The sequence below is a fragment of the Scardinius erythrophthalmus genome, assembly GCF_964197995.2.
Source record: "Scardinius erythrophthalmus genome assembly, chromosome: 2".
In the NCBI taxonomy this organism is placed as follows: domain Eukaryota; kingdom Metazoa; phylum Chordata; class Actinopteri; order Cypriniformes; family Leuciscidae; genus Scardinius; species Scardinius erythrophthalmus.
This window is the reverse complement of record NC_138222.1, coordinates 32,933,240-32,947,506: the sequence shown is the minus strand read 5'-3', so window position 1 is coordinate 32,947,506 and position 14,267 is coordinate 32,933,240. Positions and strand designations below refer to the sequence as shown.

General features: G+C 37.5%; 1 protein-coding gene across 2 annotated transcripts; it reads left to right on the top strand.

Annotated features, from left to right (window-relative positions):
• Positions 1-471: 471 nt before the first annotated feature.
• Positions 472-12,173, top strand: LOC308687232 (uncharacterized protein). 2 transcript variants are annotated; one of them, XM_081359596.1, is made up of 18 exons: positions 472-3,785; positions 4,145-4,262; positions 4,534-4,626; positions 4,758-4,968; positions 5,303-5,472; positions 5,568-5,666; positions 6,036-6,268; positions 6,356-6,534; positions 6,622-6,715; positions 6,861-7,205; positions 7,419-7,536; positions 7,612-7,703; positions 7,806-7,923; positions 8,201-8,317; positions 8,929-9,120; positions 9,346-9,498; positions 10,173-10,375; positions 10,524-12,173. In XM_081359596.1, the coding sequence occupies exons 1-17, from the start codon at positions 3,684-3,686 to the stop codon at positions 10,373-10,375; spliced, it is 2,637 nt and encodes an 878-aa protein (XP_081215722.1). In that variant the 5' UTR covers positions 472-3,683; the 3' UTR covers positions 10,524-12,173. The 2 variants fall into 2 exon arrangements, with proteins under 2 accessions (XP_081215722.1, XP_081215723.1); XM_081359597.1 differs by having other exon boundaries at positions 474-3,785; positions 10,179-10,375.
• The last annotated feature ends 2,094 nt before the right edge of the window (positions 12,174-14,267 follow it).

Below are 14,267 nucleotides of genomic sequence, written 5' to 3'. Positions count from 1 at the left end.
CTGTCATGGTGCAACCTCACCTGTGATTATTCCATCCCTGAGGAATCTTCACAGGTTGACTAGAAGGGCAGACAGTGACGGCTCTGTGACAGAAGAAGCCTTGCTGGGTATACGGCCCAAACAAACAGGTTTGCACAAAGCTAAACTATGGCTGCGCTGGCTTCCATTCAAGAACTGGGAAATCTCAGTGCATGGATGGGTGGTGGGACGAAAGCATTTGGTTTGTGCTAGATGTGTGGTCATCTTAAATGCCCCAGGAGAGAGACCCTGTGAGAAAATCTCTCTCCTTTAAGAGAGACCAGCTGCTCAAACATCCCAGATACATGCAGACCTACAGAACCTGTGTTTTAGACAATTAAATACAGGGAAGCATATATCACCAAATTAGTTTCTGTTCATTCTCAACCCAGTCTCACGGCAGTTCGTGACATAGTCACGAAATTTAATCTATTGATTCGTGTTCGTGGACACGATTTTCCCTATTTTTTCGTGTCACTCAGCACGACTTTCAATCTAATGTATTTCAATGGGACGTATTTTTCGTGCCTGCACCACGTTTTTCTTTCGAGAGCACAGTATTGTTTTTTCTCAATTGTAATTCATTTTGCTAACTTTAAGAGCTACATTACTCAATATTTAATCAAGAGATTTTAATCGTCGTTTTTATTGCTTTATATTCGGTTGGCTACTCAACATTAATCTATTTATTCGTGTCCAAGGGCACAAATATCCTTCTTTTTTTCGTGTCACCCAGCACGACATTCAATGTATTTCAATGGGACGTATTTTTCGTGCTTGCACGTCTTTCTTTCGGGAACACACAATTGTTTTTTCTCAAATGTTGGGCTATTCCTTTTGCAAACTTAAAGGGCTACATTACTCAACATTTAATCAGGAGATTTTAATCCTCGTTGTATTGTATTCGGTAGGCTACTCAACACGAATTTATTCGTGTCCATAGGCACGAATTTCCTTCCTTTTTTCGTGTCACTCAGCACGACTTTCAATCTAATGTATTTCAATTGGACGTATTTTTCGTGCTTGCACCACGTTTTTCTTTCGAGAGCACAGTATTGTTTTTTCTCAATTGTTATTATTTTGCAGACTTTAAGGGCTACATTACACAACATTTAATCAGGTGGTTTTAATCATCTCTGTATTGTATTCGGTAGGTTACTCAAAAACAAATTGATTCGTGTCTATGGGCACGAATTTCCTTCTTTTTTTCGTGTCACTCAGCACGACTTTCAATCTAATGTATTTCAATGGGGCGTATGCACCACGTCTTTCTTTCGAGAGCACACTATTGTTTTTTTCTCAAATGTTTGGCTATTCCTTTTGCAAACTTTAAGGGCTACATTACTCAACATTTAATCAGGAGATTTTAATCCTCGTTGTATTGTATTCGGTACGCTACTCAGCACAAATTGATTCGTGTCCATAGGCACGAATTTCCTTCCTTTTTTCGTGTCACTCAGCACGACTTTCAATCTAATGTATTTCAATGGGACATATTTTTCGTGCTTGCACCACGTTTTTCTTTCGAGAGCACAGTAGGCTATAGTTTTTTCTCAATTGTTATTAATTTTGCAGACTTTAAGGGCTACATTACACAACATTTAATCAGGTGATTTTAATTCTCGTTTTTATTACTTTATATTCGGTATAGGCTACTCAACATGAATCTATTGATTCGTGTCCCTAGGCACGAATTTCCTTCTTTTTTTCGTGTCACTCAGCACGACTTTCAATCTAATGTATTTCAAAGGGACGTATTTTTCGTGCCTGCACCACGTCTTTCTTTGCAACATGGTCTCACCCCTATTCGTCACATAGGCTCAGCATAGGCTATGCCGTTTGGTCATTTCCCCCTCACGTCCAAAGCCGACGTTGAGGGTACCCCCTATTCGTCACTTGACAACGGAGAGGGTCGTCCGATAGATTTGAGTGCAAATCACTCATCTTTGAATTTTGAACTTTTATTATTTTCCTAAACCTAACTCTTTTTCCTCTCTTTTTATATAATTTTGGGCTACATTAAAATTACATAATTACAAGACGGTATATTTTCTATTTGCTTAAAACATTCCTTCATTTAGGTGGGATATTTTATAATTTTCGATCACATATTGTGGTAATTTCCCCCTCACGTCCATAAGCCGACGTTGAGGGTAGCTAGCTGAAACCCTTTTCTAAATCGGTAATATCACGATTTTTCCTCTTTTTTATATTATTGTGGACTACATTAAAACGACATAATTGCAGGACTGCATATTTGCTGTAGGCTTAAAACATGCCTTAATTTATTGTGGGATATTTTATAATTGTCGATGTTATTTCAAATTGCAATGGCTTATAGTGAGCCTACTTTTCTTTTTTTTCTGCGCCCCAAAAAAGAAAAAAGAAAAAAAGAATAGCCTACTTTTATAGAACTTTCATCTCAATACTGTTTATGCAGTTGTAATAAATTAATTATATAGCCTACTGCAGAAATGTTTATATTACTTTATATGGACATATCCTTTCGCAAAGAGATGGATGTATTCTGGGAAGTGATATGTGTTTAAATGTAATGGCTACATACTCGTTTTTCCTTCACTTGGACATTTATGCTGACCCCTTTAAAATTGAGCACGGATATAAAATATTAAGACTGTACTTTTAATTATGATTGATATTTTGGCGCAATTTTGTGCAACACGTCACTGTGTGCGACCATCGCAGAAACCATTGCCCAGCGCGATTCCACCACGGTAAGTCGCTTACAACAGTCTAATAAGCAAGATGAATTCATAAGCATTATTTACACGTCCAAAATGAAGAAAATTACGAGTTAAAAAAAAAAAAACATGTTCTAAGCCTAGATATATAGCTGTAGATGTATATATACAAAATAAAATTATGAGTAACGTTAGCCTATTTCCACATAAAAAAAACATGTTGTGATATATATATCATGTCCACATGATGTAGTCCACATATATTTTGGACGTGTAACTGCTTATTGAGAATTTATTGGGGGAATAGTAATTGGGGACATTTAGATGATGTGATTTTCTCTCGATCATCGTGGTTCACACTCAACGTCACTGTAATGTGTTAGTAATAACAATATTATCACTTGGTCTAACGTTATACTGCACATAACGCTGCCTTTATGGCGAACCCCAGGCACATGTTACGCGCCTTTAAAAAAAAATGTTAACTTACGCGACTTTTAACAGTAGCACAGGAAATAGAAACAACGTGAATCTGTATTTATTTATCCTAAGCATTTACAAGAAAATGGGAATCACTCACTATTAGGGTACACTTTTTAAATCTTATATCAACAACACTACATAATTAACATTTTCTGTTGTTCTCCATGCAGATCCTGTCAAACATATCACCTGTCGAACCTATCCGAACCTGATTTTCAAAACCCAAAGGCACTTTTAAGAGCCAACCTCTATCTCTTCATTATTTTCTATATCTTACATCCTCTCTTTCATCCTCAATCTTTATCTATCTCACAGTCTTTATCTATTGCTCTTTCTTTCCTCCCTGTCTGTCTTTGTCTAGCACTACTTGTCTGTCTTACCCATCTTTGTCAGTCTGTCTGTTTGTATCTGACTGTCTGTCTGTCTGTATCTGACTGTCTGTCTGTATCTGACTGTCTGTCTGTATCTGACTGCATTGCAATGGCCACCAAGCATAAACTTGATTCAAAGGATCCCCACTACCAAGAGGGGAGACGCATGGCTCTGGAGCTGAAACATGAACACATTCTAGCTGAAGCCAAGGTTAGAGTTTTTGTACACCTCAATCATTTTATAAAAACAAACATAAATTAAAGTAAAACGTGATGAGGAATATGTAAGAATGATGAGTGCAGAAGATTTTATACAGGTATATTGCATGATGCATCCTGCCATGTTCTGTGACGTGTTAATAAGGGAATATAATAATAATAATAGTAGTATATGCAGTTCCATCCCTCTGAGTTACAGAGACTTGGAGAATCTATTCCAAGGCTCATTTAAGCTGTTCAACACCTTACTAACACACTATGTTGTGTTTTCCTTTCACAAGTTACCTGCCTTTTGGTTACCGTACTTTTATCAACATCAGTCTTACAAGAAATATTCACTCCAATACACAGAGAGCAGCTGATGAGAGGAAACGTGTACGAGACCCTCCACACACCTCTAAAAGGGACTCTGTAGGACGTGGTAAGCCGAGGGGGAGGCGAGGAGGGCGACGCCATGCCTCCGCTACAGGTTATATCTGAATTATTTGACATTTGTAGGAGGAATTTACAATGATAATGTTGGACCAACTCAAATTAGAACACTGTAATTGTTTATTGAGAGTTTAAGATATTCAAATAACTAAAAAAACATTAGTGACACTATTGTAGAAGACACTACCAAGTACTTAACAAAAATATGTCTGATTTCATAAATTGTTTAGTATATAGTTTGAAAAGAAGAACAAGAATAGAGTGTGATAGCCTAACTTGTTCTTATTCTTCTATGTGCTGTTTTACAGCCACATACCCCACGGTTGAGGGCTCCCTGTCATCCAGTGTGGAGGTTCCACTTACTGCAATCTCAACAAAACTAAATCCTCAAGGGGAATTTGGTAATTCACAGTGATTAATTTAAGCTTGCACAGTATAAAAAAAGTGTTCATTCTAATACTGATCAGTTGACTTTTAATTGTTCCTTATCTAAATTATCCCTTACCGCTTTATTTTTGGATTTTCTTTACAGAAAAAAATATGGAGAGGCTCTCTGATATTTTGGCGTCATGTCCTTCTGCTGCTCAGCCTCAAAGTAGCTCTGCATCATCATGGTCTTTTCGGCAGCAGAAAGCCTCTGAGCGCTGGAAAGAAGCAAGACCATACCACCTAAAATGCCTTATTTCAATAGAGGCTGTTGGTCATCCCCTGTGTTGCCTTTGCAACGAGCCTGCTGTTATTAGGTTGGTTTTCATTAATATCAAACTTCAATTACCCAGGGTAGGTTTGCAGAGTGCCCTGCTTTATAGGCTAAGATGCATGTCTTTTGGGATGGGAGAAGACTTAGATACCCAGATGAAAAACACATTAATGAGAAAAGTACATCTAGGACCTTCTTGCTGTGAGGTGACAGTGCTAAACACTGAGGCACTACGCAATCCTATACAATAAAATCAAACCTAGTAAAAGGTAAATAGCTTAAATAGAGTGTACAGTACTTTATATGAGTTATTCATATAACATATAATAATGTATTATATTATAATATTAATTTTATATATATAATTTTCTCCTTAGGTGCAGGGAGTGTCTTCCTGAGGAGTGGTTCTGTGGGGACTGTGATGTATTGCATCACAAAAAACATCCACTCCACAACAGGGAATGCATGATTCGTGGTTTTTTTGAAGCCATTCCTCCGACCACATGCATCATTAAAGGGGAGGATGGATATTGCACCCATGAGCAAGGTACGTTCTCACGAAAGCTTTAATTTTGCTGTTCAATGTGTGTCTGCAGACAGTTACAGATAATCTAAATTATTGGTTTTCCTTCTTTTTGCCAGCTTGCATTTTGCCAACTGTGAAGGTGCCAGACTGCTCCTGTGGAGGCACAAACTTCACTGTGTTACCAGGCAAACCAGTGATTTTAATTACCATCAATGGTAAAAAAAATAAAATAAATATATATATATATATATATTGTAGATGTGATGTTTTTCACACTATTGTGCTGTGGCATTGTGCTTACAATTGCAGAAGTGACAGAAATATGGAATAGCACATGGTAATGTTATTAACTGAAACAAAGACAGATGGTTTTTTTTTTTTTTTTGTCCTAGCATCTTTCCAGCATGATGTCCAATCAACACAGCAGTGTGGAATTTAGTGAATTTGAAAATATAAATGTGGGATTATAGGAACTTGCGCAATGTCTCTTAACCATTCACAATGTGCATAATGAACTAAGTGTTGTAAAATTAAGTATGTGGTAAATGTGTATTATATTTTTAATTATTTTTTTTTGTTCCAAGGGCGTTTTGACTTGCATCAGCCATTGTATGAATGTCAAACATGCCAGCAGCAGTGGACCCCTGACTTTAAAGACCTCCTAAGAAGTGGATATTGGCCAGCCTCCGTCACCAATTCCACACTTTATACACTGGACCTCTTGAGCTCCTTTCAGGAACTCAAGATCATCTCTCCGGGATTCTCCAGACAAGCCTTCGCAAAGCTGCTGGAACATCGCACTAAGTGTGGAGGAAGAGTAAGTGTAAATGTTATTACCATTTTATAAAAAAAATTCCATAAGCAGACAATATCAAAATACTATTTCATTCTATATATTTTCCAGTCTGGATCTATCAACGGCGATGCACTGCAGCGTAGCTTCTTAGAGCTTTCGTATGCATCATTTGAGGAAGACCAGCTCTGCTGTAGTGCTCCTTTCACCTGCCCAGCCTGCACACCAGAAATGTTGGCTGTTTCAGCAGATGGAAACAGAAAGCTATATCGCTTTCGCCGAAACGGAAGGTGATCTTTCTTCCAGTCTTTTTATTGATTTATTTTCTTACTTCATATATTTCATGAATGGATTTTCTATTTTTCTTTCTTCCTCAGCTCTGATGATCCTGGCTTTTTTGAGGGGCTCTTTGTGGCTGAAGACAGCGCGGTGTCTAGATTTGTCGACACCATACAGAAAGCAGTGAAAAATGCAAGTTGACAAAATAGTTGTTACAATAATAAACGTAACCCCCACTTCAATTACTCCTGCATATCAATTACAAAATCAAAATGCCATATATTGAATGACACCATTGCTTTTATTTGATTTGTCGTGTTTGTTTTGTGTTTCATAGACACAGGGAAGAGGCACATGTGGGGACTCCCAGTGGACAGCAGCGAGGGAAACTTCAAGGAGGGCTTCAAAATTGGATGAAGAGGGGATGGAGGTTGCTGTGTGTCGCCATGGGTTCCTTTTGAAAGCCCTTAATATGTACAGGGGGGAGATATTTGCCTACCCTCTGTACCTTCAGAAGGAGCTCATGCCAGCCAAGGCACAATTCTTCGCAATGGACGTGGCATGCAAATACTGGCCATACCTGGAGAAAGTTGCTAGTGTCCTTCCTGCTCTTCAGGAACTGACCACTATGAAACCCTTTCTCAGTGTAATGCATGCTCGAGCCCATGCTACTAAGTGTGAGGTGTGTATAATATTTTGGCATCTTATGTACATTTGTAATATTTACAAGCACATTAATAATATTAAATATAAGTTAAGCTACACTATGTTATCTTGTGTTTTTGCATAACCATTTCTTGCATGGAATGTAATGCCCTTTGATGCAAATTGTGGTTTGTGATATTGGGCTATATAAATAAAATTAAATTGAATTTCTTCCACCCTTTACTAACAGATTAATTGGAGTGGCAGGAACCAGGAAGGAGCAGGGACTACCGCTGGTGAGGAGGTGGAGCAAGTGAACAGCTACCTCTCACGTTGTGCCCTGACGACCAAATATATGTCCAAAGCAGGTGACCGGAGTTTGCAATATTCTTGTAAAAAATTTTTAGATTGATCATCATAACCTCATTATTTGCTTTCAACAGCACGGGTGGACATGCTTACGTTGCATGCAATGGGGTGGAACGAGAAAAAAAATATCTCTTTACATCAGGCACTTTCCACAAGATATGTGAAGGTAAGTCTCATATTAATTGTTTTGTGTGTCCTTTTGTTGTGTTTACTTGGCCTGTTGTTAATCAAGTTTTAATCCTTATTATTGTATAACACTGTTCATCAGACTTGTCAGAGACTCCATGATGAGACTGCAAGGCTAGCTGACCTAAAAACAGAGCTAGATTGCACAGATGAAGTGGTGTCACAGTGGCTATCTGATGTAAAGGAATGGGCAGCTGGTGGTAAGCATGACCAGATAAAAGAAACAACAAACATCCCTTTCTACAATCTAAATTTTATGTTTGATATTAAAGAGCAGCAAAAAATAGTAGGTTGATCATCATCTAATGTGATGCCACATTTATGATGTCAGGTTTATTAGTATATTCCAGTTTCCTGCAGGAAGTGCACATACAAAGTTTAAATAAGTTTGATTAAAAGGTTTTACATGAAATTCAAGCAGAGAAACGGTTCTGTGTTGTTTTAACAGTGAATTTGCTTTCGTTATATCTTCTACAGAGACACCTGATACATCTCGTGCCAGTCAAGGCACCACACACAGAGGACTTCAGCAGTCAATTGAGGGGCTCTACCTTAGTGTGAGGCACCGGAAGCGAACCCTCTACCGTCAGAATGGTATAACTATATAATATAATATAATAGGTTGATAAGTTCAGGCTACTGTATGCATCCTACTCCACCAACATGGAATTAGCAAATAAGTGTAGTAGCACAGTTCAGCTCAATCGTTGAATTCTGTTCTTTAAATGACCAGTCTGTAGGATTTAGTGGTAGGAATTAGTGGCATCTATCAGTGAGGTTTGACGATGCAACCAGCTTCCCTCACCTCTATCTTTCCAAGCTACGGTAGCCGACGAGAAAATGTGAGAGGTACTATCTAGTGTTTGTTTGTCCGTTGTGGGCTACTGTAGGAACATGGAGGTGCAACATAGAGGCCTCCGTGGAAGGGGAACGTATTTAGATAAAAAACTGCCAATTCTAAATTAATTAATGCACAATTATTATTTTCAGGCAATCATGAAAATCATGCAAATAGATTCCCCCCTAAATGTTACACCTTGGACAATTTGTTTCCCATGTCAGTCTACATTATAATTTTCACATACTGTATTTCATTATGTTTTCAATAACTGCAGCTTTGCTTTTCAATTTTTTGGTGCTATAATTTTTTTATTGTTGAAGAGTTCTGTCAAAAACCTCTGCCTCTGTACTTCATGTCTTTCTAGACAGCAGCAAGTTTCGCCATCGCCTTCGAAGGAAGCTGGCAGAAGACAAAAAACTCCTTCTTCAGGAGATACAGAAATACAATGATCTTGTACTAGAATCGGCAACAAACATTGACGTAGCTGTGGTGGAGCATTCCCTAACTGGAGAGAGTACTGTGTCTCAAATATGGCCGTGGGAGGTTCATGGCAGTGGTATGTCTGTTTTTAGATGCTTCACAGGAATTTATTTACAGTTCTGCTTTATAGAGTATACTGAACTAAGGCATGCATGTTACATATTGAGTGTTGTAATATTAATTTAGTTTAATGGTGTATTTTCAGTTTTCTTATGTATCGATTTGATTAAAAAAAAGTCAATGTTTGCAGTGATTATGCAAGATTGTCTCATGGATACATGTAACTGTTATTGATTCTTAGCAAATATTTCGATCAAGAAACGAGTGCACGACCAAGTGATGTTAACAAGGCGACTGCATGAGGAAACAAGCGTTTTGGTGTTGGAGATGGCACAACACTGCACGTGGTTGCAGAGCCTGGCAATGGTTCTCAAGAACAAGTTGGCTGAGGAGGGTAAGTTTAATTAAAACCCTGTCCATCTAATGTGTTTAAAAAAAACATACAAAAAAACACATCAGTCACAGAACTTGGATGGAGTAGAACGGTTATGGCTCTCTTTGCCGTGGTCCTTTGGGATATACATAAAATGGGGATTACAATTGTTACTGTAGCTATGGTAACAAGTCAGTAAGGTTGTAAAGATTGATGCTTGAAAGATGTGCAGATATGTTGTATTATGGCTGTTACTTGAAAGCGTAAATGAACAAAAGAATTTTGACCATTGTAATTTGTGTCCTGATATGTTACATGGGGTTAGCATAACATCAAGATTAATCTTATTATTATTTCCTCCAGTCAACATAGAAAACCTTGATGGTCAGGAACTAACACAATGTGTTACTTCAGCATAACTGTAGTGAAGAAGAAAACTGTTAACTTAAAACAGCTATCAGACATGGGCACAAAACGCTTATATGCTGCTTTGGGCCTCCCTCCATAAAGTCATCTCAGTGAGCCGTCATGTTGCCTCAAGTCGTTTTATACAGAAGCTAGCCTGGTCCCATGTCAGCGATACACATAAAAATGGCAACCATCCTGCTATGTAGATTTTAATAGGTTAGTTCTTTGGCCTTATTGAATAATCTTAACATAGTTTGTCTTTAATGTAATCTCTTTTGTATTTTGAGACGTAGACAAGGGAAATGAGGGACTTTGCTGTCTCTTAAGAAGAAGACTGTCAGAGGTGTCAGAAAGGTTCCAAGTGGTCCTCCAACAGTATAAGACTGCCTTAGGTCCTGAGGCCTCTGTCCTTCTACATGTTGAAGAGGAAGATCAAAGTGGCCTCAGTAGTCCAGACACCAGTGAGGATGAAGAGGAAAACACAATTTAGGTCATTTATTTATTTATTAATATGTATGTTTGTTAGTTTTTGGAATAACCCCCTAATACTGTTATTCTTAGTAATTTATTTGTGTATTTTATTTATGCTAAAACAGCTGAAATTCAGCCTCTTATTATTGTTTTCTGTATTTCCCCAGATGGAAGCTGAACGAAGGACTGTGTTGAAGGAAATGGACTTGCCCTATATCTGTGTATTATTAGTATGCTGATTTACCTCATCAAAATCTGTGTGCATTATATCTTGTTGAAAATTCAAACTGTAGGTGCGTCCCAATTCGCATACTATCCATCCTAAATAGCATTCGAAAATAGAATTAGTACGTCCCAAATCGTTGAAATGAGTGTTCCAAATATACCCGGATGGTCTACTATTTCCGGTCAGAATCCGAAGTGCAGATCGATGCACACTATAACGGCTAATATTGCCCACAACCCATCGCGCGTTGGACGAGGATTCGGTTAGAACTACAAACACGAGTGAAAAGTGTTAAAAAACTACAGACATGGAGGACGCGTGAATCCAGCGGTTATGTAGAGAGGTTTAGATAAAGGGGTTAGAGTGATTAATTATCAGTATCTAACCTGACGAAAATGTATTTATTAAGTGTTGTCTACATTATATTGCATCTGCAGATGCATTGTGGACTTTTGTAAAGATACGTTTTAGCCATTAACTTTTACATCATTATATTCAAATTGCAAACACATGAGGAGAGTCTCCGCATGAAAGACCCACGACTGGCAGATCAACGTGCAACTACATTTCTCTCCGAAACGGTAGAAAATAAAATTAGATTGAATGGAGAATTTTAACAAGATGATTGACAGGGCAGTTAACGGTGACATGATGCACGCGACAGATCTGTCCATTAAGATGACAAAGTAGTATGTCCCAAAGCTAGTATGTCCTAAATTTAGTAAGCACATTGCACAGTTCAATGAAGATGCACAAACCTACCAGTATAGGTGCACCAATCTTAGCCAAAAATGTCAACTTAGCATGTATGATATTACCAGATGTAATTACTGGGCTCACATGATATTTGGGTAGTGTATTCATACTCTTTTAAGAGAGACTCCCCTTGATTGTGGTGACCCTGTGACCTTTCCTTTTGCACCAACATCAGGCCAAACTTTTGACTTGCATACAACAAATGTTATGAACCAATTTTTGTATTTTGCTGAGCAATGAATCATGTCATTTTTGTTGACCTCATGACATTCCCTGTAGCACAACCATTAGACCAGAATGTAAAATTTGACATTGTATTTGATATTGTCTAATTGTGCAGATTGCCATGAAATCTTGTAAGCACATGATGACTTTGGTGACCTCATGACCATTCCTTTATCATCACATTTAGGCCATGATGTAAAAACTCATTCTTGATTACTTGCATTTCTCCACATTTACTTATTCTGCGGTGCAGCAGCAGTGTCTGTGTCTGTCTATGTCATTTTTTTTTTTCAGAGGCTGCCTATGGATCGCTATTTGATTGAGTGTATTATACTGTAGGATATAACTGTTGTGTAATTTTATATTACTGCACAGATGCATTATAGTATGTAACAGAAAAATACACTGTTTTTTTGTTATGATTATTCTTTATTGTATATTATTACAGATGACTTGATTCTCTTTTCTGCTGGAGCTTTTCAAGTGAACTTAACCTCACAGTCCAGTGTTTTTTAAATACAGCCTTATGGCTTGTTTGACAAATATGCATTTGGTGTATTTTCAGTAGTATTGTTGTAAAAGACAAGAAATAAAGTATTTCCAAAGATGAGCATTTTATGTTTTTTTCTTTTTCATCCATTATTATTGAAAAATAAGATTTTATATTTTTATGGTTGATAAAAGTCAATAGCTGGAGAAAAAAAACATCACGTATTTATATGTGGAATTTTTTTTAATTTAACATCACACTGCATTATTAATTCATTACTTTAATGCATGTCTTTTTACTTATTTTCAAACCAACCTGGCTTGTAATTAAACAAGATCGATCTAGTATAATAAGTAATGTGTATCTAAGGTGTGTTAAGGCATGTTACAGTTTTACTCGATTGCTGAAACACTAACCCTAACCCTAAAATTTCAAAACCATAACACCATTCATCAAAAAGCACACCCTTTTCCCCAAACTATAAACACTATTCCCCAGTTTTGACACATGAGTAAGATTTCTTGAACTTTCACTGCAAAACTTTACACACATATCCCTTCATTTATCATTGCCGTACACAATGTTGTAATTTAGAAAGCACTAGCATTCAGCACAGCTTCAGCTCAATTAGCACACAATCACCCAGGAGGAAACACAAAGAGTCAAAACTGGTCACACAGCAATCGAGAACCTTCAATATATCGATGAAAGGGATAAGATGAGAGGGGGAGGAGAAGGGGGAGGGCAAAAAGACAAGCAGTCTCAGATGAGATTTGTGCCTTTTTAGTTGACCATGTTCTTGTCCATGGTAGGCTATGACTAAGGAGGCTGGGCGACGAGTACAGCCAAACTTGAGAGTCACTTCACCGTCGCTTCCATTACAGTTTTTCTCAATTGTTTACACACAAATACTGGTACTTGAGACACAATGAGCACAACATGTAACGCATTCACGAACCCCCTGAACCAATTCTGCGAAACTACAAGGACAATTCCTGCTTTACACTCAAATTGCAGTTCTAAAACCATTTTCAAAACACTACACACAATTCTCTGCTTATGGCACAATTTTCATGCAGAAAATCTCTTGTTTTCACAAGGAACACACTGCCATTCAAATATGCACACTGACTCTTCATATGGGCAAACACCCGTCACACAGTTTTACAATTAACAATCAGAGCTTTAGCATAAAAGAGCAACAGGTCAGCTCTTCAATGGGGCAATGGATGCCAACATTTTTTACTGTAAATGTACACAGGCAATTCTTCTGTTGTTTTGTATGTAGACAACTCTATGTACAACTTTTTAATTGGTTGGGATGTACACTGTGTACATTGTTTTTGTGGGAACAATAAAATGTATTTGTTACCGTGTATTTGTGTGTTCTGAGTATAAAAACAATATTCTCAGATATTTTACAACATTTATGTATGTACTGTCTGTAGTAAGTGTAACACTGAACAAGAAAATACCTAAGTCATTATGATGGATGGAGAAGAAGTGTTTTCCATTCATCATAGTGTTTTACACTGAACACATCAGTGTTCAACTGGTTCTTATAAATGTCTATTCATATGATGGTTTGTGTGTGTCATTTGAAAACAAAATACCATTTTGAGAAGAAATAACATTGTTTTGAATGTAAAGTTTCATTTTGCAGGAGAATTGAGGGGTTTTGCCCATTGTGTGTGTGTTTTTTGATTTGTGTGTAGAGTTCTGAGAATATGAGGCATGCTTTCAGAAAATGTGTGTAAACAATCAAGAAAAACTGTATCAGAAACTTCAGGGAGGAAAAAAGGTACAGTAGGGGTCAGACTGCTCTCTACTGTAACTTTTGAGTGCTGTACTCTGTGCTGTGACTACACATACTGTACATGTATGGTGGCTGTTGCACTATACTACTTTAATGAAAAGAAATGCATCAAATTGCCTCACATACAGATATATGCTTCCATTTTATAAAAAGGATGCATTATCAGTGCTTCTAATTTTGTAGGACACGATGGATTGGAAGAAGTCTGCCTGCACATTTCATTTCATGCGTCCCAGGGGATTTTACCCCCAATGACTGGTTAGGACCAAAGATGGGATGCTGGAGCAGAATCATCTTTATTGGTGTTATTTGGTGTATTGTTTTGTATTAAGGAATGAAAAAAAAAAAATTTTGTTGTGTTTGAATTTTTGAATTTTTGAATTTTTGTTGTGTTCATC